This window comes from Echinococcus granulosus (assembly GCF_000524195.1).
Source record: "Echinococcus granulosus chromosome Unknown EG_S00001, whole genome shotgun sequence".
Lineage (NCBI taxonomy): Eukaryota > Metazoa > Platyhelminthes > Cestoda > Cyclophyllidea > Taeniidae > Echinococcus > Echinococcus granulosus.
The window spans coordinates 500,784-525,133 of NW_020170381.1; the positions used below are offsets into that span (position 1 = coordinate 500,784).

The following is a 24,350-nucleotide window of genomic DNA, read 5'->3' on the forward strand; positions in this document are numbered from 1 at the left end:
AATGTCATTAGGTCCTTATAAAATCAGGTGTTGATGTTCCTCTTTTAATGCATGCAAAATATCGGTTGTGAAATTACATTAAATCACTGAGTTGTGTCTCAAAGACACAAAAAGACGTTCAGTCTACCAATTAGGCAGGTTAAACGGTTTTACCTCAGTAATTTTAGCCCTAATCTATAATGACAAGTCATTTTCCTCTTAGCATTTGATTTGTTTCATTTACCGTTATTAACTTTATGTTTTGTTCAACCGCGCATTTAACTACGCAAGAATTCCACTAATCTGCTATTAACTCAGGTCTTACGTGTCAGCAAAGCACGTTGTTTCAGACTACTTCAACTTGTTATGCCTTTAAGGATGGTTTAGGACCTAAATATCGACACAAGAAATAAACGTAAATTTTTACTCGACGTTCAGCACACTGAAGTCGGTGTTTCCTTAGTAAAGCTATAGGTCGGGTTTGTTAAAATTGATTTACTGCCTTTTTTTACTTCTTGAGGATGCCATAGAGAAAGCAGATTAGACGCACCTCATAACGCATGGTTATTTTCGAATGACTAGGCTTTAGCGATTAGGTAAACTCAGGATTTAGCAGATCATTTGTGTCGGGCACTGCAGCGTCCGTGGGACCCCATTCTCCACGTATCTTCAATGCATGCTTCTGCTATATATATTAGTGCTGCACAAACCTGATTCGTTTACCGTGTGGCTCTCATATCCACTGTGCTAACCGCATCAAACTAGTTTTCTTTTTCTCGTATTTTACCGCTACAACCTTATTAATTTGCTTACTTGATTGTTCGTGCATCTAGAATTTCGCAGCAGAATTTCGACCTAGATTTTTCACTTAAGTTTGTCAGGAACGATTCAATACTCTGTCGTTCTGCTTCATCAGAATTTCCAAAACCAATTCTTTGAGCAGAACTATGTGTTACTTTATCGGTAGTGCATTGTTTTCCTGATCAAGCACCTTTGTGCTCGATTCGTACCTGCTAGAATTATGTCTGTACGACTAATTTCCAGGAAAAGGCTACGAGAGCTCCACACGTGGCTTATTTGTTATCTTATGTTTCCTGCTTTGTGAATCCTCAATCGGATACTATTCTTGTTATACGGATTTGTTAGTTTTCAGTGGATCGTTTTAAAAGGTAAAATATTTTTAGAAGTCAATATTTTGAGCTTTACGAAAGTGGTTTGAGGCTTGCTATGAGCTCTTTAGGCAATTCCCGAACATCGACGAATTGCCTTGTCATCTCTCATGCAATTGCTTCGTAGTGTTGATTTTAGCCTAAAAATTGTTTTAAATCCATTTATGTTTTTGGATTCCGTTCACAACAGTGTAAAAATAAGTGACTAGGCTTTGAAGACCGTCGTCTAACGCGTGGGGGCATTCTAGTTAAAATAAGCACCAATGGGAAAGCCTCAATCAACAGCAGATTCTATCAACTAAATTTACTGAAAACTACAAGTTTCAAAGGACCAGTGCGCCTTTCTTCACATTTCTAAACTCATCAGATTTAAGTGAACCTGATAGAGCACCCATAATTTCAACAAAGAACAAGATGTTTTTTGACAAAACATGCGACTGTAGAACGCTGACCTACTTCATATTGATCATGCTTCGACAAAATAAATGGGGAGTAGTGAATTATTTTTGATATTTTCGCACGTAGGAATGTATGTCTCAATCGACTGAAAATGCGCCTTTAACCAGCCTTGTGTTTGAGATGGTCGTCGTCATCACTTTCTCCCTCTTATCAATGGCAGATAGGTGTACGCTAGTATCAGGCTATAACCGCTGGTAAAAAGGTCGCATTTACTTCTGTGGCGCAGCTGCTGCACCTGATGACCAGTTGGGTGCACATAGCGCATGCATTTCGTGTCTGCAAAAATGTGTCGCCTCGTGTCCGCCTTGTGCTGTAGATGGATAAATGTTGGCATGTATTTTCCCTCCAGTCGTTCATACTTGAGAAGCATGAACGATTTGCTTTTGTGACTTGCAGGGAAATGCTTGCCCTGGTAACTTAAGGACTCTGGGGCAGTGGAATAATCTCCGGGGTGCTCAGTCTCTAAATGGCCTAAAGGATCGAAGAGCTGGCCACATTGGTCGAAGCTGATTGGAGGAAGTGTCCCACTGGTAGTAAAGGTTGGTGGATTTTATGGGCGGTAGAGGGAGAGGCAGAGAGGCATTCCTAGTGACATTCTCACATATCTGAACGCTGATATGGCCTCGCCAAACCACGTTTCCATAATAAATTATTCAGGTAGTTATCCACTCAGTGCCTGTTCAGTGATGACCATTAAGGCTAGGTTTCAAATAAACCACTGTCGATAATTTAGGTAACAGAAAATTGTGGGTTACAAATAAAGTTACCCCTACACGAAGGTGATGTTTACAGACTATTTCATTCCAAATTTGATTATGCTGCTAATAAGTTAGAAGCAGAAAAGACATTGGTTTGAAAAACCACAGCATCCAAATTCAATGTCAATGGAAATTTAGCCTCAATCAGTTTGTCATTTTTAGAAAAATTTTAATTTTGTGGTAGTAACTTTAATTTCTTTAAATGGACCATCGTTTCGGATGCCGAGAAGTTTGAGAAAAATTATAAAGAAATGAAACTGAACCTCGCGTCGCTATCTATTCCTTCCCATTCATTGTCACGTGTAGATTAAAATAAAATGGCAGGTTTCGAGCACTTAAACGTGGAACATTATTCTTGGATTAAGTTGTTTAGCAGGAACAGACTTTGTTAACCGTTGGAAATTGGGTTACACTTAGCGACCTACAAGCAAATGGTAGAGCCCAGTGTGGTCATCGCAGGCGACCATAAGCTATAGCAGCTGTGGGACCCTTCAGAAGTAAAATCTTACTATTTTTTGGATTTCGGGCCTATAACTTATTTTTGAGATTCCAATGTGTTGGAAGTTCGCTGGAGAACTTTGGCGTTATCACCTGAATGTATTTTGCGTTATTAGTAAGGATGCAGGATGAATCTTGCATTAGTTCAGATAAACGGCTTAATCGCCTCGGCATCAGTGCCACCTCCTTTGATGATTATCTGCATGCTTTCTTACCTCAGAATCCAGCGAACATGTATTTTAGCGGAAAATCTTAACATGATCAGTCCTTCTTCCGCCACCTATTTCCCTTTTATTACGTTTTGTCATTATTCCTGCTTCTCAACATTATCCTCTTCATTTTTCATTTGTTATTGCGATCAATTCCCCTGGCATATGCTTACTACGTCGAACTCTTATTATTTTTAATTGAAATTCTTATCCACTTGGGGTCTACAAATTCGTCCTTCGCTTCTTTGATGCGCATTTTAGCAAGCCAATGTTCAGGCCAGCACCCAGAAATGTTGTAAAATATTTTGCAATGAAACTAAAAGTTAGTATTTCACGATAAGTGAGGGCGCACACATTTGGTGAGGCGTATCAGAGTGGTCGCTGTTTGGAAATTTGGACTACGTTCTTCATTAGAAGCAGGAGCAAGTCATCTAAACGATGACTTATAAATAAAAGACTCTTTTCGTCATTCAGTAGTATGTCCAATCGGTATGTCGGTATATTACAACTTACGGAAACAATAAGAACGAACTTTAACGCACTTTTCTAACTGAATATTCAGTGCAGAACATCACGGTCCAATAATTTTATTACATCTAGCAGAACATTTATTTGCATAAGAGAAAAAACCGATTAGCTCCTCGATCCAACAACTTTTGAACGTTTATTTTCTTAGCTTGCATGCTCAAAATGTCATTGACGTGACAGCTGCACGTATACTCACAGCAAAGGGGGTAAGGCCGCAGAGTGAAAAACCATCTTCCGTAAAATGGCTTGATGCGAAAAGACCATTCTGAGTACATACCCCAAAAGCAAAAACCTCCGTACATTGGTATTTCCAAGTGGCAAGAAACAGTCAACTATGCCAGGTTATTCTCATTGATGAAATAAAAGAACGAAGAGCGACATTGTACTTCAAGGCGTGGAACATTTACAACCGTAAGATTGATACGTTACGCGATTTATTTATATCAAAGCAACACCCAAATAGATTACTGCGAACACTAGAGAATGGAGTCAACATTTGTGACAGTAAAATATATCTGGATGCATTTTGCAGAACGCCTGCATGCTTCCTGGAATGGAGAGGCTGGCAGACGGTGTTGGTAGTCGCCTACCGAATCACTGCCTCGGGCTTGCTAGGGGTGGGACCGGATTTGATTTGCAGCTTCATAAACATCTGAAGGGCTGCTGTTGCATTGTATATTTTCTGATAATTGGTAAAATCATAGGTGTTAGATACTTCATCGTCTGTTTCTTCAAAAAGTGCATTTATAAATACGGGTTTTAAACACACTCAAAATTCCCCAAATTGAAAATGAAACATTCGCATCTTTGGAGACCTACATTACAGTGGCAAAATGGAAGGCCAGTAAAAGAGAAGACATTTGGCAAAAGGCTTTAAGGTCAAGTGTTTGTTGTGCAGGAACTCACTTTCCAGCGCTGACGGACGAGAAAGTTTTTGCGGATGTTTTCGCTCACGTGAGCATAGATGTTCACGTCGCGGGCAGCATTTTGGGCGATCCAAGGGTGTGCCAGCGCCTCCGCGCAACTCGCCCTTCGGCTAGGATCCTTCTGCAGCAGACTGCGGATGAAGCTCTTTGCTGAAAAGTCAACCATATTTTTGACTTCCCCTTGTGATTAAAGTGAATGTTCACACTCATACGCCACGTCTAAAGGTTGTTTTTTTGCATGACAGTGTCTGCGGTTTTATTATACCTGGATTTATTTCAATTAATTCAATTTAAATTCGGGCGGATTTCCATTGTAAGACAGAACTTTGATTATAGCAGTGAAAAGATGGCAAAAGTGGTTTAAATTCCTAGTTTGAAAACGGGCCTACCTGAATCAGATATTTCATCCCAGTAGGGTGAGTCGAACTCGTAACGAGCCTTTTGTATTTGTCGGAACAGTTCTTGATCACTTTCATCGTAGAAAGGAGGGTATCCACACAGCCTGTAGTCCAAACAAAACCACGATTATGTAATACTACAGTAAAAAAAGAAAGGGCACAACATAAAGCGCACGTGTTCACGTTGAAGCTTAAAAATTCTTCCCAGCCAAATGTCCATTTACAACTTTGTAAAATTGAGACAAATGCATAAATCTAATTTTTTTAAAGTTAAAAGTGAAAACATTTCGATAGAGTACATGGAATATTTACTCAGCATACCTTATGAAAATCGCGTTTTGGCCAAGACAGGTGCTAGGGCCTGGGAAAAGTACCCCCAAATTTTAAACACGAATGTTGGGCATTTGACAAAATCATTTTCCAAACGCATCGTAGTGATCAAAATAACATGCACTAGTGGTGAAATATACTCTGCAGTCTGCGAGCAGTCTTATTCGTCATGCTCTCAAATGAGCACCAGGTTACATAATCAAAGCCTATCTGAATGGGCACTTTTGTCAAATAAATGGTCCGCATAAACTTCACAACCTATAATCTTGCATGTTACGAGCAATCTTTTTAGAGGGGTATATGGGCTAGTGAAAGAGGCAATGTTCGTGCATGTGCATGGCAGGATGGATACTCACAGGATGTAGGTGATAACACCAATAGCCCAGCAGTCAACTTCCTTCCCATAGCCTTTTTTTCCCGATTGTGCAGAAAGAACTTCCGGAGCTAAACATTTAGTAAGTCTCTGTTTTTATCATATTCAAAGGCTTCTACACAAAACTCGACCTTCTATGCGGCCAATGAGGAAAATAGTTTTACGTTTTCCACTTTAGACGTCATATTTTTTGATTAAATGAAGAAAAATGTACCAAACAGACTGTGTACCTTGCGATTCTTTTCTCGGATATGGCATTACGTGGCAACGAGTCACGCCGTTGCAAAGCGTAATTGGAAATGCATGACAAAATTTTCATGCATGTTTGAGGCCTTATTTGAATGACGTATTGCAGCGGTCATTGTCAAAATGCAGACTTGAGTTTTGCAACTATCATACCTCCCAAAAAAAGCATAGGAGGGTAAAAATGACAGTAGTTTTAGTTGTGGACAAAAACATTTAGAAGGCAGATTAAGGACCTATTCCTACGCCTTCGAAGTGAAGTCGCTTTCCCTGTACTACTCATCGAGGATCCGAACAGGCAGCATGGATCAACTTAGATTTTTACTGGAAAATGCATGCCAATGTGGCATCTGGTAGCAATTTACACCAAGGAAGTCATTCAAAATGCCACTTGCCGCAAAGCACTGAGTGAATTGACTTGGTGTTGTGGTTGGAAAAGGCAGACTTTACTAAAACTTGGACCTGAGCCCCCGAAAAATTGGTCACCCCAAGTACTTTTAAATTCGTAAAAGCACCAAAGAACATTATGAACACCAAGTCCGTATGTATGAACGTAGAATAAAATTGGTGTAAATTAATAATTAAGGCTGTAGGCGCACAAAAAGACCAGACTGAATCCCATAAACATGTGTGGGTGAATTACCTGTGCTGAAACAGTAAAGACAGCACAGCTCATTAGGACTGAAGAGTCAGCATAGCACTTAAAGTAACTATGTCTCTTTACTGTCAATAAATGTCGTTGGCGAGAATTAACTGGATAGTACTTAGCAAATGAATAATCGTATCGTCGACAACTAACGTCCAAGAGGGTTCGCCAGCTACTGCCTTTAATACCTTCAAATCAAACAAGTCAATACCAGTTAGTTTGAAACCGAAGGAAACTGGTTTCCTTGGATAAATCAAATGAAAAAGATAGCATACTTTGGAACTTATCAAAGATCCTTTTCTTGCTAAATAAAGTGTTTTTCGATTTTTCAATCTAATGCTTCCCAATTTTTTAAGTAATTTTTTGATTGTGAGAAGATATAATTCTGAAAATTAAGTCCTTGATCTCAGAAATATTGCTCTAATAGATGCAAGTTTGGAAGCAAGAAAGAGAGTACATACCGACGTAACCCGGAGTGCCGCAGGCTGCAGAAAGTGGCCCCTCATTCTCGTCGATTCTTGAAAGCCCAAAATCACTAATCATGATCTTACTCGTTGGCAGTGGACTGTAGAAGAGCAGATTCTCCGGCTGTATTGCATCGACAAGCATAAAATAGCATTAACCTTATTTATTTCACTAGGCTTCCACATTTAGTGGGTACTTTTGTTTGTATCTGTGCAGAAATTGGGTTGCAGAAATGGTAATCACCCCTAACATTCGATGTGTTTCAAGTTAGACCGGTTGTTGTGTGCAGTGGTTACCGCATCATTGCTGTGTTGACTTAGAAACTTGTTGAAATCTTGTTCGTTTTTGCGTTATTCATTATGCTTTGTGTGAGCAATTGAATGGTCACACTAGGGAGAGCCGAGAGCCTATCAGAGTACAGTCGCTCTTACGAGTACATTATTTATTCAGATGGAATTAGCAGTTCTTATTAAAAAATTTGACTGAAAGATAATGTCATCGAAACTGAAGTGATTCTTTATGCATTTGTTGAATAGCATCAAATTTTAAGGAGTCTTGTGGAGTAGCAATAAGATCCCACAAGACTTTAGTAAGGTATGTACTATTCTCCAGCATTTAAAGTTATTTCGTCTACTTACCACCAATCAACCGATATAAAACAAAAAAAAGTACGAAGGCGCACCCTTTAGCAAGTTGTCTACCCCCACGTAATGGTCAACTGCAGAAAAGTCCTAAGTGAAGCAAAAAAACGCCTAACAATTTTGATCTAATCCCACCCAAAGATAGTTTTACTAATCACTGAGGTGAGTAAACGCGGCAGGGCATAGCAAGTGTGAGACATGGTATCACAAACTGGAAATTTTACGTAAAGGAAAAAACAGTGGCCAAATTGGGGAGTGCAGTACTTTTACTGCTTATTTTGAAATAAGCGGGTCTTGAGGAAAAATAATTTACCTCGTTTATCAATTAGTTGCTGATCCTTCTCCTCGAAGTGCTTATTTAAGAATTGAAATTTCATGAGTTTGTGCAAATTCACAGCTTTTCTCATACCCATTTATTATTTTCGGTAACTTTTCGTTTTAACTACCATTAATTGATCGTTTGTGCAATTATTTGAATATTTTACCACTTGCCAAAGTACTCGAGAGGGCACAACCACAGGTAAGTAAGGTAAGCTACACCATAGATTCCGAATGCATATTTGACCTTACGTGGAGTACGAGTATTGCCTCCATTTCTGTGCTCGCAGCGAACGACAATATAAATCCTTCCATTCGTTATGTAACAGTGGGTAATTACAACAATAGCAATGTTGTAAGTATGCCGGCCCATGGCTTCTAACTCATCAGAAGCTTTGGCGCGGTACGAACGCATTCAGCATTAAGTGCGCCTACAGGCAAGCGTGTAGATTTTACGCCGAAGAGCTCCTTTTCACTTCGGCAATGGGGCGGACGTACTTGTGATTGGGAAAAACCAAAGAACGCTTGCCTTCAAGTCTCTATGAACCACTTCGCGACTGTGCATATATTCGGTGGCCAGAAGGACCTGTCGTATTAGATCACTAGCATCCTTCTCTGTGAAACTGCCTTTGTCAACAATGCGATCGAAGAGTTCACCGCCTGTCACCCTAAATAAATAAAGAATATTTATTGAAGAGTTGTGTCTTGTTTTGCCCAATTTTTTTCTAAGTTTGTTAGGAGTTAGCAAGTTATAATGATTCATAAAAAGCCATACTGAATCAAAGCATACTTTTTCACATCCAGGCATGGCAAACCATTTTTATACAATTACGTTTAAAAGTTTAGTGCTCTACCGCTTTTTAACCAAATAACTTTAGTTAAATTAACCACAGTCACTTTTCAGCCGCCACAATCATTTCGTTTCTTTCACTTTCCCTTCGGTGCAAGGCTGCTGAAATGGCAAAATTAATGCATGGGCTTAAATGATCTGTGTAGTCCTTTTTTAGGGGGAGGAGAGGGGTGAAGCACGAGCAGCTTGAAGCATTTAAGGCATCAAAATAAAAAGTGGACTTTTTATTAAATGTATTCCTTTGAAACGAGTCCTCACCACACCCCACAAGTAAACAGTTTTTAAGCTTGGACCACTTGGGAACTGGGGAAGAATTCTCATCGGCAGTCACGTAGACGTGGTCACTAAGCCTATATTATATGAAACCATTCTTTATTCCTTCGACGTATTTCCTTTGGGTTCCCGTACTCCAAAATGTGTAGGAAAGACAGGTGTAAGAACTGCATGTTATTAAAAATCATCCATTGAGTAAAGTAACACAATGATTTGGTTTTTGATCGTGTCTGAGCATTCATTAAAGGGATGTTGTAATACGTCTCCACAGGAAGAGTCAACATTATTTTTAGACTAAGTGGATTAGATTTTTGCAACTGATTGGTTACATTGAGTGATGCTGGATTACTATTACAATTTGTATCTCAATCACCGTGGTAAGAGAGAAAAATTGCCTTCGGAAGGCAAATATGTATATAAATTGAAATTCATTTGAATTTTTAGTAGGTTTATTTTCGAAGCGAATGCTAGCCCGTTCGCCGTTCTTAACAAATTATCAACCCAATCTCTTTACAGTTCGTGAAAAACTATAGAAAGCAATAACAGAATGATGTAGTGGTTTCAATCAGTTAAGATTTTATCTCACATTGAAATAATCAGGTAGTAGGATGCAGGACCACCGTATTTTGCTATGTGTGCTTATCATCACCGGAGAGAGTTTCATAAAAGCAAACTGCCACAAATTCTATTTAAAGTTTGAAATATTCAAGCTCTGTGCGTACTACTAAGATTCTCACCAGAAATAAAAGATTTTGAATAAGGTAGAACGATAAGGCTTAATAGCAAAGGTGACAATTTTGCTATTATCACTGCATCATCTTCCTCAATTAAAAGCTAGGTAGTAGGAAAAAACTGCCTTATTCATCTACGAGCGTTTAAAAAGACAAAATTGATAAGGACATGGAAAACAGAAAATTCAAACGAAGATGGTTTTAAAATAGCATTATATTGAATGCATACATATCACTATCATGTAAAAAATTTCTTCCACTGCTTTTGTGAATAACGCTTTTAATGAGGGAAATCTGCAAAAGAGTGAAAAAAGATTATGTTCCACTTCAGTAGCAGTCGTGTTTAGGACACTTCCAAGCTGACAAATATCTGTCTGACGATGTGAAGTCAGCGTCTACCAATACGACTCGAATGCGGACCAAAAACGCAAAAAAGAGGCCACCAAATTCATGAAAAATAAATCACATAATTTTGAACCTAAATCTTGAAAATTCATGGGTATGTAGCATTTTTCATAATCTACACTAAAAGGCATTGCGATGTCTGCGAATTTTGCTTTTTAAACCACACTCACATAAAGAATACTCTGCATTAGACTGATCATCAAGGTTGAGGTAGTTTGATGCAAACTTCGATTAAATGTTGAGAATATAATGTAATAATACAATAAAACATGCAAGTTTCGTGTAGCACATGGTTTTTTCAAAAGATGGTGTATGGTTTTTTGCAGAAACTGCAAATTGCATTGCCGAAAGAACCGTTATAAATATGCAAGAACACTGGCGTAACCAATTTTGCTTGTATCTGCCTAATGTGATGCACTCTTGGAAGTAATGAAGAGTATGACAAAAACTAGCTCTCAATCCAGTACGTACGTTAAATATACGGTACTCTTGCGCTCACAAATGACATTTATTCACTGCACAATGGTCCGGGAGGGATACATGGAATCCCAACAAGGGCTTCACTTAGGACTCACACAGTCAAGGTGTTTATACGTGCAACGCATTTCCAAAATGCATACCACAGAATAACTTTAGGAATTATGCCCGATAAAAGTTCTTATATACGGGTGAAATCATTGGCAATTTAGTGCAATTCAAACCAAATTAGAGACAGGAGCTAAAATTACCCAATACCAGTAAAACCAAAAGACGGTTGTGTAACTTAAATCTACTACTGAGGGCAGGATAAATTACATGATCAAGGTGTCATGTGGTAAGGCTCAGTCGCGATACAAACACCGTATTCGATGCCGAGTTAAGTAATGGGAATAGAGGTCGATATGAATGCCTTAAACTTAACTAAGTAGAAGGATTCAAACTTTCAAAATCTTTTAATACAAACAGCACCTAAGCCCATATGAGCAAGTTTGTGTTCTTTTAAAACTTGTTTTTCACGATACATTAATTAAATGTAAAGAACGCTAAAATTTTCACTTAATAGAGCTCTGAGACCTAAGCACCAAGCGGAAGATTGCACAACAAGCACAAAAAACACCTCATCAAAAAAGCAACATATAGCTAAGTTGTGTATCTTCGAAATTCATTTGTTCATAAATCAAACAGGAGTTTTTCTCGAAAAGTGAGAGGCATGAAAAGACATCGTTCCTAAGTTAAGAAGAAGTTATAAAGGTTTTCGTATATTGCTGTAGATGGTTAAAGTAACACTGTGTGAGTGTTTCCACAAAAAAAAGATAAAAGGTGTCGTATTATGCTAGATCTGCAAAAAAATCAATAGGGTAACAAACTAAAAAAACACGAGTAAGACGGTAGAACGAGAAATTCGCGATAGAAAAAAGTAAAATCCAACAGAAAAAAACCTTTGCAGATGCATAAAAACCAACGATTTAAATGAGCTAGCTTACAGCTCCATTATTAGGTAGTACGAATCTTCATCCTCAAACGCATCAATTAACTGCACAATATTTGGATGACTGAGCCTGCAAAATAACTTAATACAATGTTTGAAAACGCACCTCCGCAAAACAGAGATTTCATTTTTTAAAGAAGCTTCTCGTGACTTAAAGTCATCCTCATTAGGAGCATCTTCTTCGCTTTGCTTTTGATGACTACGTTTTCTTATACATTTTATCGCACAAAAAGTGCCGGGATTCAATTTATCTTCAGCCAAACGCACCTCCGAAAAGGCACCACTAAAACTGTTATGATACTAAACTGAGGTCCTACGTTCCAAGCAGTTCCTTCATGCAGAATCTATCAATTGACTTCGGGTTAGCCGTCATCTACGCAGGATTCAAACAGTCGAAATAAAGTTGACTTTGACCCAAATAATGAGTTCCGAACAGTTAAAGCAATGAAAAAATTGCAGTTGCACCACAAAGTGCTATTTTAAAAAATTTTTGGCATTTTTTCGTTTATAACACTTTTAATCTCGTTAAAGTGAGATACTTTTGCAATTAACCTAAATTTTAGCTAAAATAAAGAGGCTTATACTGCTATACATTATCTAAATATGCACGCACAAGTCACTTGTCATTATTAACTGTGCAAAACTGCTTTTGGGTCTTTGAATTTACTAGGTTGTATCGTATGACAGGGCTCGTTTTTCTCCTTATCCCGGCCCTTCACTACTTTAGATGGTATAACCTGATTTCATTCTCACATGTTTATTGCTTAGAGCATATAAGGATTTGTAAAGGTTTAAGAGGATTTGAATAAGGGAATTTCTTCTAGCTTAAGAGATGATGAGTGCTACTCATTGACGAGGTTGAATTCATCTAGTTGCCTCCTCTCTAAAAGGAGTATTTAAGCAGCATTGGAGTTATGGTATAGACTTTTTGCAGGGCCCCACTTCAAATTTTATATATTTTGTCGGTTAATAGCCCAATTTTTGATGGGAAAATGTAGACCTGCTAGAGCCTCCTCCCCAGTATCCTTTTGGCTTTTTGAATAGTTTTCTTTGCGTTTTTTTTCGTCTTCAGCACTGCCATTGGTTACTACTTTGACATTTCTTGTAGGAGGCAGTCGCTAATGTTGGCAGTGCGTTGTCTTATTAGCTAGTTTACTTTGCTTCCAGCTAGTTTTTATAGCAAATACATACATATAATTTTTTAATGCCTTTTCATGCTTTAAAGCCTGATCCTTACGATGGACATCGCCTTTTAATTTTGTTTTTTGTCTAGTGTGGCACCTTTTTGTTGTTTTTTTAATATTTGTTTTTTGTATCAAATTACCTTTTTTAGTGGGAAGATCGTAATTTCTTGTCTGATAAAAAATACTTTTTGTTTGAAGCTTCTGATTCATCATGTTCATTGTATATTTCCCCACCCAGTTAACAGTTTAGTGTGCGTGAGTACAGTCTTTTCGTTGCTTATTCTAGGGTCATATTCCATACTTTGTATTCCACTTCAACAAGCTTTGCAATATTATTTGTCTGGGTTATTTGCTACCGTTATTTGATCGCTTCGTTGCATAAAGTACAGCTAGACATTATTTGCAGTAATTTGTGCTATATTTTCACAGTATTCGCAATGTCACTGAATCGCCGCCGACCGCCACCTCGGGAACCCAATGACGAGGAAAAGAATGTAATCGTGGCTGTGCGACACTGTGCTCGTGAATTGGATGATATGCTTCAGGGTGCGAGACGAAAGGCCCAGGTTGACGCGAAACTATTCGCAGCGAAGACCGCTCCCTCACTTTTTCGAGCCGTGGAATTCTACACCGATATGTATGCGAAATTGAGGATGAAGTCTCGCATGGCTCTCACACGACTCTTCCAGCGATCTCGCGACCTTGATGAGATGGTCGATGCTCAGGAGGCCATCGACGAAACAGAAGAGTGTTGGAAAGGCTTCCTGGTTAATCTTGACACTGATATGAAAAGTACTACTTCTCAGCGCCCATTGTCCTCTTCCGTAAAAGGGGTTGGTGATTATATAGAGCTTCTGGATCCGCGTTTAATCGATTGCAGCAATTTTGAGGAGTGCAGCCTGCATCAAGCCCTTTCCAGGTTTACAAGTTCGCTTTTAATATTTCATCCGGCTTATTTGCCAGATGTTGCTGTGCGGAGCAGATCTTCGGAAATCTCCAAGGTTGCGGTAGGCTACATACTTTTAGTATCACGCTTATGCTATATGGTTCCATGCTTTTTGACCGATAGAGTGTCCCGTGAGTTAGTCTATTCTTACGTTGTTACATTGGTTTTGATTGTTATTGTAGAATCCCGAATTAATGTAGAGTTCTCTTATTTTTTGCTCAGCTTATCTAGAATTTTATTTGTGTTTTGCTTTTGAAGCAGTACCTCTATGTAACCTGTTTCACTAGTATTGCTCCTACGAAGAATGCTGTTTTTTAAACCATTTAGGCAGATTTTTATCAGTTGAACGTCGGTTTCGTTGTTATAACGTGGGGTCCTGAGTCTGCGGTGCGAGTGTGGAGCAAGCATTTGCTGAAGCATCTCAAGTGGCCTGTGCTGTGGGATCGTGACAATTTCTTCACTTCTTTCCTTTCTTTCAAACGAGGTTGTGCATCTGTGAGTTGAATGCGTTCATGCATTTTGTTCGTTATTTTCTTTCGTGTTGGATTCATGCTCTCCCCTTTAGCTATGGGCTTCCCAAATGCTTGACTTTTGTGCTTACCAAAGTACCACCTACAAGCGCTCCGTTCAGCCTCTGCCAACCGACATTGATTGGAGCACCTGGAACTGGGTAGGTGGTGAAGTTGTGATCGCGTCCCCCGCCGTCAGCCGTATGCTTTACAAACGAGAGTTAGACGCGCGCTCACAGCATGCCTCCGAAGAGAAGTCAGACTTATCCTTTTTGCCAAAACTTCCTGATACGGGATCAAGTTCCCGGATTTGCTTCATTCATCGCGCTGATAACTTAGCTGATATGGCGCCTCCAGGTAGCATTTACCAGGCTTCCTTGGTCTGCTATGCAATTTCACAAAATAAGAGCGAATCTGAGGTGGTAGAGGAGATTCGCACTCACCGACGCCTGGCCACACCACCGGAGTCGGGTCGGCTGCAGTACGAAGATGCGACGGGCCTTTACTACGATCCTGAGACGGAGTTACACTATGACTCGCGTACGGGCTACTTTTATGATGCTGCACGGCGTACCTACTATTACTGGTCGGCGGAGTCGCACCGCTACGTCCCGGCAAATGAATTGGTTCGCGTACAGCAAGCGGAGGCTCATAGACTGCGACTGGAGGCAGCGCAACAAGCGGCACTCCGTGCAGTACGTGAGCAGGAAGCGGCGCGGGCTGCAGGCGCGCGAGTGGCCGCCCAACTGGCCGCGCTGCGTGCCGAGAAAGACGAGTACGCTAGCTATGCTTACGCTACTTGCCTTTTTGAACCTGCTGACGATCCCATCGCTGCTGTGCACTCCTCCTCCAGTGCTAACATCCAAGAGTCTCTACGTCTTCTCGGCGGTGGCACAGCAAGCAACAGCGTCTCTGTTGCTGCCACTGGGGCCCCATCGACAATCCACGATAACTCTCCCTACCCGCCCGGCTGTCCTCCACCCCCTGGCGTCTGACCTTACGTTTACATATACACAGATTTGCGCCACCTCTCTGCTTTTCCGTGCATTTACATGGCAGCCTATGCAGCTCTATTTGTGATCATTAGTTTATACCCTTTTCGAAATGTCATTGTTTGAAGCATGAGAATGGACTTATCATTTGTGTGTAGTTAATCAGTGACGCGTGACCCGTGAGCCTTCGAGAGGCCACACATCCATTTTCATTGCCTATGACCAGTTTCCTTTTGAACTGCTAATTAAAGAAGCTCCTCAACGTTGAGCATTAGTAAACACTGACGCGAAAAGGAAATCGCGCTTGGGGTCGCCGATCGGCCGAGCCATTCAAATGCACCTAACTCTCGGAGGCCTACGCTTCTACCTTTACTAGGCTCGCCTTCTATGATTCAGCAAATTTGATGCCGATGCGACGTTTGAATTTAAGGATAACTCCACATGGCCAATTGTCGACGAGTTTAACCGAAACAATACCAGCGCATAGCAAAATACACCAAGAGTGAAAAAGGTAGGTGAAATGGAGTGTACAGAGGGCTCGGCTCAATATGCGTGGTCGTCGCGCGCGCCTGCGTCGTCGCTGCTGGCACTCGAACTCTCTGCCTCCCCATCCTCACGAGTTGCCTGACGCCTACGACGACGCGCCGACGCTGCATCGTCTGGAGTCTCAATTGTCCCTTCACCTCTCGCCACCGCGGCACGCTTCGCCGGGGACCTCTCGTCCCCATCACTATCTTCTTGGTCATCGTCGCCGCCGGAGACACTGGCACTGCGTTTGCCACGCCCGTTTCCGCCGTGTTTAGAGGTCTTATGACCACTATTCGCACCGTCTCCCCCATGCCGATTGCTTCTGGATTTCTTCGACTTTTTGTGCTTCTTGCGCGAACCTGAGTCTGAATCACGATGGTGCTTACGCTTGCGATGCCGCCGGGATGACCGTTTTCCTGACTCCAGTTTGTGGTGTTCATCCCCTTCACCCTGTTGCTCGTTCCTTCCCTCTTCCTCTTCGCTGCCACCACCGCCGTCTGCCCTCTTCGTCTCATGGGACCGCGATCTACAAACCAACATTACCCATCCTATCCTGGATTGGCTTCAAATTCGTTATTAGAGTAGATAAAGGCCTTAGTTTAGTGGTGAGATAATAACAAAGTAAGCCTATATTAAAATTCCTCTAACTGGACAATATTGGCCTTCAGTCGAAGCAATTAACACGAAATACTAGTGGGTAAGAGCAGTCTTTACAAACCTGACGTTATGAGACTTGCTAGACTTTGAATCGTGGCCACTGAATGCATCTCGTTGAATCAAGTAGTCCTTGAATAGACGAAGCCTTTCAGATTGAAGGGTGATTGCCTGTAGCAATTAAAATTGTTGCTTAAGACAGACAAAAATAGTGAATGTGCGGGAAGTGATTGAAGGGGCGTCACATTAAAAGAGACGTGAGAGGAGAATCGCTCGGACACTTCCTCCCAAGTGGTGGTAGCCTCCACAGGAGGATCAGCCTGCCGGAGCATCTCAAAGAAGGCCTGTTCGAGTTTGTGCATACGGCGCGCCTCCTCGCGCTGACGCTCGCGTTCCCGATTACGTGCCTTCTCCATCAGACCGTCAAAGATAATACGCACGTTACCCAAATCCAAAAGCCTACCTCTCTCATCCGACGCCACCATCTGCAAGGATAAAGGAGACCCGTTTACATGTATCAAGCAGAGGAGATGACCCACTGCTAAAAACCTAAGCTAGAGACGGATGGATGGGTGGAAATAATCATAGAAACCAATTCCCTGGGTGATGGCCAATTAATGATTCCCAAAACAATGTTCGCCGAGATGTGAGCGTATTGTTCGAAATGTTTCGATCATGGGTTTTGCAAGTGAGAATAAAGGGACTTATCAGCTATCCTAGTACAATCATGTAGAAGACTTAACGACTTCATAAAAATGATGCCGTTACTTTCTTGAAATCCTCGAAATCCGAAGAAACTTCGACTGTGTGGTTTTTTTCTTTAAGAATCTCCTTCATAATCTTTTTATCCGATGGTAAGCGGCACTTCAATTTCTCAACGTAAAATTTGAACAAGTCAAGAGGTGTAGACCCGCGCTGGGCCAGCATAGCGTGAAATCGTTCATCTCTAAAGGCACAATCACATAAGAGTAATAACCTACCGCCTGATAATATAAAAAAGATCTTTCCAAAGTGAAATAGAAGTTAGAAATTGGTGCTCCCTTAGCTCATCAAGAAGAACAGTAAAAGCTTCGCGATTTTTTCTTTGAATTCGCTTCTGCTTTCGCTTTTCCCGCTCTTTTTCCTCATCATGCTCCCTTTCAAGCATTCGTATATGCTCTTCAAACCGGATCAGCGCATCCTCCTTATCCAAACTCTGCAATTCCTTGTCGTCAGTAAACCTTGCAAACCAAACGGTATAAAATGAAGCATATGTAGTTATCAAAGGCTAGCACTCAATCTAGTAGTTCTGTAATAGTAGTAGCAGCACATTATGCACACTTACATGGCAGAGCAATTTCTAAACCTTAAAAGTGCGGTTTTGTTGTGCACGCGACCACAAATATCGCATACGAAACAGGTACATTACCTGGGGTCGTCTAGGAGCATTTGCTGTGCCTCGCTCCAAGTTGTTCTGTAAGTCAAGTTTTGCATGTTGCTTAGGATATCATTGAAAACCCTTATATTTCTTTTTCTGAGAGACTTAGAGTCCTCTTTTTCACGTTTAGCGATCTCCTGCATTGCATCAGAGAGCAAAATGCGACGATCATGTTCTGGGACACTATTCCACTCAGGCACATCTGACAGAACTTGATCGACCTTCCTATATGACATAGTTGAGTGAATCTCTTTAGTTTGAAGCAGATATTTCTCCAAGTTTTCCTTCGCCTGCTTCATAAGCATACGCTGTTCCTCTCGCTCCTCCTTTTGACGTTGTGACTTGTAGACATTAAAAATCTGTTTCTTTTCAACAAAGTTCTTAAGAACACTGTACCGTGGATCATCACCTATAAGTTTCAGAGCTTGTTCCCATGTAGCATTGCCAGGCACCTTCTTCTCTCGAAAAAGCCGGCGCAATCCCTCTGCCATTTCTCCTCGAGTTTTGTATTCAGGAACGGTCACCGCTTCTACAGAACTTTGCTCACAGGGTGGAAGGGGAATTAGAGTTGATTCTGGAGCCTCATTGCCAAAAGATTCCAGCGTAGCTTTCATTGCTCTTTCCAGTTCAGAGGGCTCACTGGGCTTTAGCTCCTCGGCAGGAGTGGATGGTGTAATAGGTGTGCCGGATACAACAGTATTTGATAAAACTGGCAATGCGTTTGGTTTTGTTGACGCTGCTAAAGCACGCTGCTCCGCATCGATAAGGTCCAGTGGCTTCGTCCAAACAGACTCCTTGGTTTCAGAGTTATAGTAGTACGCTTTACCCGAATCCGACTTAAACTCCTTCCATGGACAGACAGCTAGAAGCTTTTCCGATGCAGACTTTAGCTCGTCAGGTTTCTCCCATGTGGTAACTTTGGTTAAATTGTTAAAGTAATATTTCCTGCCATCGTGAGATGTGTGTTCGCTCCACGTTGTTTGAGCTGCCGAAGCAGAAGCCACAGGAGGGACATACCCAGCAGCGTAGTATGGATGCGAAACATAGTGCATAGCAGGAACACCGTATGGGGGAGGGTAACCAGCCATAACTACTTAAGAATGGCTAAATTGACACAAATCGTTCAGCCAACCATTGTGATTAGAGAGCAGAGAATTAATTACCCTCCAATAAATGGGATGTTACGGTGAACCGCAAGTTCGGGGGTAAACATAACTTATTTAAAAAAATAATTCTTTCAAAGTTAATGAGCTTGGAGGCAAAGCAATGAATATTTTGACTTTAAGGGAGAACTGCAAAAAAACACATTTCCCCCAAACTCTCCAATACGGTCTTCTCAAAAGTACAGCAGAAAAATGTCTCAAAGAAACAACAGTGGTGCGCAACTTTCGCCATTACACAGGGTTGTTATTTTTTCAGCACCGCAAACGCAGCTATGCCTGAATATCTAAACACTTCCACCACATGGGTATTCTCTGACGAATGCATATAAGGCTTCATCTACAACTTGTTCCTGTTACTCTTTCTGCTGCAAGGTGAAAGTCTTTATCGTTCAAACACTACTACTTACGCTTCATACCGCCTCTCTGCGTTTATTTGACCGTAGCCGTTTCTCATTATTAAGAAATACTATCTGTCACCCTTTGCTTTCTTGTGTAATTTCAAAATTTTTGCCTATTGGCAACACTTTGTTACAGTTTGTCTAACTTGCCTTCCATTAATATTGAAATAACTAGTTTTTAAATTTTCTTCCTTGTAATGTATGTACACTCATGCATAAAAAGCGTGTACACATGCGATATTAGAATTTCCGTAAGATGTCTAGGTCTGTTTTGCCAGAATGCCAGAATGCCATTGTGCTTTGAATTTAGTTGAATTCTTACATGGGTCAAGTTGCATTTTGGCATTATTTTTGTAGATTTGGGCAAAGAATATTTTGCGTTATTGCGACATTGCATCCTTTGGCATTTATCGTTCATTTCTATACTGATTTTTTTTGCAGAATATTATAACCCATGTTTTTGTTATCTGATTTACCGCCTCCGTTTCCAAGTCATATACTGGTATGTCAGTCAATGTTGGGCGCTTTTCAGTGCGGGGCAGTGTTTTATGGCGAAGACTTGGACCTATTCGATTAGGAAGTGTGCATTGTCAAAATATAAAGCAATTTGTTCCTCTTCTCCTTCATATCATACCCCTTATGAACTCACCAACTTACTCATCAAGTGAGACTTCGTAGTTGTCCTCTTTTAGTGACCCCCCTCCCCCCTCCCAAAAAAAAATATCGCCTTTCTCTGACTTTTAAATGTCGCTACAAACTTACCACCTCTCTGACACAAAAATTTTTGTATTTTATGTAGTCTCTGTTCACTTCTCCTCGGGTCCCCTCACGCGAGTAGTATTTGCAGTCATTCCCTTATAGGGTTCCAAATATCGTCAATTCTTTTGCGCAGTTTACATCCGTTTTATCACTTACGTCTTAAAATTACCAACTCATTCGGCTCATTCACTTGTGGATTGATTTCGCAGGGGAGTTGCATAATTCTGTGAATACTTTGCACCTTTTAGAATTTGCAATGTTACAACAACAGTTAGCACTGATCGCTACTTCCCTCTCTCCAAATTATTTTTGCCTGCTGGAACTGAAAGGGGGTTATCCTTCAAGCGTATCACTTCCATGTATGCTTTGCTAACCGGAGTTGAATTAATGGTCTTCAAACCCTTGAGGACCGTATAGTTAACTTGTCCTCACTTTGTTCCGATTATTGGTAGCTTAAAGCGAGTTGTGTTTATCAGTCATGAATTTTGTTACGTTTAATAGTTGTCGGTGTTCTGCTGACGCTGTTAAACTTATCGTCAAGTTTACGTAAAAGTCGATGTGTACACCCAATGTTTCTTGATTCACATATTAGTGTAATGTATCTCATTAACATTATTTAGGCGTTTACCGAAAGCGAAGAAATCCAAGTCCTCATTGCGGTATCTCAAACGGCGTTGCATCGATGTTAAGTTCTACTTTGTCGCGATGCGTCGTTATCGTGGCCAGAGAAGGGTCTCCTGCTCCCCTCGAAGATCGGTGCCATTGGCTAATGAGATCGGTGCTTCCATGGTAAGTGCCTTAACTTTTGTTAAGGTTCTGGTGAGTCTTATGAGCTTATTAGCGTAGTCTTATTCAAAATTTTTACGAAGAATCGGGTCTTGTGGGTCGCGGTTCATATTTGATTATTCCCTTTCAGGACTCTGCAAACAACCCACAATTCGAGGGTGTTCCGCATGTCGCTTACTCAATAGGTCTTTGTAAGTTACTTCAATTGCTGGTTTGTGATGCGAATTTACACGTATACTAGTTACAACGCTTGAGATCAGCAATAAGTTGGGCGTTTTTTATTAACGGCACATTTAGTGAATTAAGAAACCTACGTACTTTCCGGCCACTACAGGTCCATATTTGCCCGGGATTAACGTACAGCATCGAACAACCCCACGCGAGTGGCATTGCATCAACGAATTCGCTGATTCCTTGTCCCGCATTATCTTGCGAGACCTTCACCTCCCTCCACCTTCAGCCGACTTCAAGTCTGCGACCACAAAACTGTTACATAATAACCATATTCATAATTGTCAGCAACAGCTCATCGCACCCCAATCAACTCTCATGTAAGCCTTTGTTCTCCTCTTCTAACCGGTTTCGTGCCATCAAAATTACCAACTATCGTGCGTATTTCCCAAGCAAAATTACATTTTGTTAGTGGCGAGAAACACCTCGCAAAATGACTTCATCCACCATCTATTTGTAGTTAGTCTAGTGATTCCTATTACTCATTCTCCAATATTATTTGGTATTTTTGTGGCGTCGAAGATTATTCCTTTGCAATATGTAACTTCCTCAATTTGGGGTATGGTTTGTAGATTAGGATTTGGGCGGGCACTTTTGTTGGAGACTCACTGAGTAAATCAGGAACGCGGAAAGCGAATTGTTTGCCTGTTTCAACTTCGCATAACTATGCACAAAGTACTGTTATCAAGGTTTGTATAAAGTAGAACGCTTAAGTTTAGTTATTGGAATACGTTTTGAATGATTTGAGACTAGCGTCTTCACACTACCATGTACACTACAATTCATCTGACTTTCGAAACATGCCTTATGGCTATCATCGTTTCGTGATTTTAGGACTCGGGGCAAACGTTTGTTTTTTAAAGCGTGTAAAACATCATTTTTATCATGTCACATATGAAAGTCCAACGTAAATGCTGAAAATTTTACAGAATATCTCTCTGGAATGTTTTGAAACCATTTGAAAGGCGCGTTGGTAATAGGTTACATTTTGGAAATTCACTGCCGTGTTGATTAAAATATTTGATATGCGCCCTGTATTGATGCCCCACACTTCCGATATCTTGTTCTCAATGCTTACGTCAACTTAAATCACAATGTTGGTGTCCTAAGATGGATGTGTAGCACTCTATCGAGTGATAGAGTGAATCTGTGACCACAGTGGTTGTGAATTCCAGCAGTCAATCGGCTCTTGGCCATAACAGCATCGCCTCGCTGCTCGAGGCTACCGCCTCTCGCCTCGAGCAGGTCATAATGGGCGAGGCTCTTTGTTCCATCCTCCCACGACCTAAATCACCACCACCGCCGCTGTCTTCGCGCCCTTCTTCCCCACGGTACACGCTTGTCCGCTTTGCCGAGGATGTAACCTCCCAGGTCATGAAAAAGGTAAGTGCGTGATAGTATTCACACTTTCACGAATCATTGTAGTTTATTTGGCAAGGCAGCTGGTTTTATCTACTGCCGCCTTACTTCTACTGTAACTTTAGTGGTCGAACGGCCCTTTTGTCAAAGTTTTTAAGACCAGAAGGGATGATGGCCTGGACTGCGAGATCAAAAACAGATTATTATCCCCCAATTTGCCATAGTGGATGCAAAGTGCATCGGGTTCTTTCCTTGAAGCGCCCTTTTATTTATTGACTTTGGGTCGTTAGGCTTGCCAGTCTGCAAAGAGGCGCATGCGCGCCATTCAATGGGTTGCTGACTCGGTGCTGTGCTCCCCGGTAATCATGACATCTTCGGATTCTCATTCTGCATTGGCAAACGTCGCACCAACGCTTTTGGATGATGAGGAATCAGTACGCCTAGACACTTTTATTTTTATGACCACGTTTTTTCCCTTTTGTACAAAGTTATATTGGAATCAACAGCTGCGCTAACACCTTCAGACAACTCTTGGTTGTGGCGATCGTATGTAGAAAATGGGAATATGCTCTTGCTCAACATTTCACGTCACACCCATTCACGTAATATGTCTAACATATACTTTTTTTTCATTGAAAGCAAATGCGATCAATGTGGGTTACAGTATGTGTTCTGGGCGTTTCGCAGGTCGACTGACCTCTCGGCGCCTGTCAGAGGCGTTGAGAGGTCTGGCCCATCAGCCTTTTGTCCTAGGTTCCTTTATCAACCTCACTCCTAATGCACTTTGTAGACTTGCTTTAGCTCTCGCAGGTTTTGTAGAGGCCTCTTTGTTGTTAAAATAAGACTGTTTTTTGTCGGTAGTAGTATAGCTAGCAGATTCAGTTGTGCGACTGCTTGAAGAAGTATTATCAAAAGTCGATATGTAGTCAATAAGTACTTTCGATTCCTGTTGGCAAATTCTTTCTCTGTAATGTAGTTTCACACGAATTCGCTAAGCCTAGTTCTTATTCAGTTTTGTTTCAGGTATTTCACTTTTTTACTTTGGTGGCATTAGTGCTCCTTAACCATTCTACTTATTCGTTTCACAGTAATGTTTCTTGTTTTTAGTTTCATCACCTATTTGGAAACGAGACGGAAATGGTCAACCTGCTTCAGTGAGCTATAAGAAGCGCTTGACCTCTTTCTTCTTTGTCCTCTACTCAAGCCATTTTTTTTTCTTATCATTCATCGGCAGTCAAACTCTATTTGTACAGGCCCACAATGTTCGTAACTTCTACCTTTCTGCGTCGCTTCATGAATAAATGTACTTAATACGTTAGGTAGTTTGTATTATGATGCAATGGTGCCGAAATACTTAAATCTCGTTGCGGTATGGATGTGCATGCATAAATAGGTCCTTAAAGAGAAACATAATCATTCATGAGGCATATAACACATTTGGCACCATAGCGGGTTACCCGTTGGAATGCTTGTAGCGGCGGCATTAGTGTTTGATAATTTTATGTTTACAAGAGCATTGAATGCGGTTGTTATTGTGACTTAGCTATTACCGTTACAATGTTCTCCGAGTATCTGAAGGTTATTCTGTTATGGGGTTCCTCCTTGAGGGCCCCTCATTGCTTTACCAGAATAAGACTTGTCCATACCCTGACTCTCATTTCGGGTAACACACCTTGTTGGCTACGGAGTCGGTCACGTGTTGAAATGTGCCATCCTGACCCGAGTCGTATAGAGCTATTGGTTGTTGTACCAGTAGC

At 41.0% G+C, this 24,350-nt stretch overlaps 4 protein-coding genes across 4 annotated transcripts; 2 read left to right on the plus strand and 2 right to left on the minus strand. All coding sequences in view use genetic code 11, as the record gives it.

The window, feature by feature from the left end:
* Window positions 1-4,186: 4,186 nt before the first annotated feature.
* On the minus strand, window positions 4,187-12,040 carry EGR_00055 (Calcium/calmodulin-dependent protein kinase type 1D; the record flags this gene model as incomplete). Its single annotated transcript, XM_024489304.1, has 10 exons — window positions 4,187-4,282; window positions 4,507-4,676; window positions 4,916-5,028; window positions 5,611-5,698; window positions 6,978-7,104; window positions 8,188-8,333; window positions 8,439-8,608; window positions 11,663-11,737; window positions 11,774-11,950; window positions 11,985-12,040. 10 exons carry the CDS (start codon window positions 12,038-12,040, stop codon window positions 4,187-4,189), a joined length of 1,218 nt encoding a protein of 405 aa, XP_024355982.1.
* A 1,248-nt stretch (window positions 12,041-13,288) lies between these two features.
* On the plus strand, window positions 13,289-15,301 carry EGR_00056 (RNA-binding protein; the record flags this gene model as incomplete). The annotated part of the gene is made up of 3 exons (XM_024489305.1): window positions 13,289-13,858; window positions 14,125-14,292; window positions 14,363-15,301. 3 exons carry the CDS (start codon window positions 13,289-13,291, stop codon window positions 15,299-15,301), a joined length of 1,677 nt encoding a protein of 558 aa, XP_024355983.1.
* Window positions 15,302-15,841: 540 nt separating this feature from the next.
* On the minus strand, window positions 15,842-18,949 carry EGR_00057 (Pre-mRNA-processing factor A; the record flags this gene model as incomplete). The annotated part of the gene is made up of 6 exons (XM_024489306.1): window positions 15,842-16,352; window positions 16,545-16,651; window positions 16,726-16,965; window positions 17,249-17,426; window positions 17,461-17,700; window positions 17,889-18,949. The coding sequence occupies 6 exons, from the start codon at window positions 18,947-18,949 to the stop codon at window positions 15,842-15,844; spliced, it is 2,337 nt and encodes a 778-aa protein (XP_024355984.1).
* Window positions 18,950-19,962: 1,013 nt separating this feature from the next.
* EGR_00058 (hypothetical protein) lies at window positions 19,963-23,751 on the plus strand (the record flags this gene model as incomplete). The annotated part of the gene is made up of 8 exons (XM_024489307.1): window positions 19,963-20,132; window positions 20,466-20,576; window positions 20,838-21,006; window positions 21,134-21,194; window positions 21,338-21,554; window positions 22,413-22,617; window positions 22,884-23,027; window positions 23,701-23,751. The coding sequence occupies 8 exons, from the start codon at window positions 19,963-19,965 to the stop codon at window positions 23,749-23,751; spliced, it is 1,128 nt and encodes a 375-aa protein (XP_024355985.1).
* Window positions 23,752-24,350: the final 599 nt, after the last annotated feature.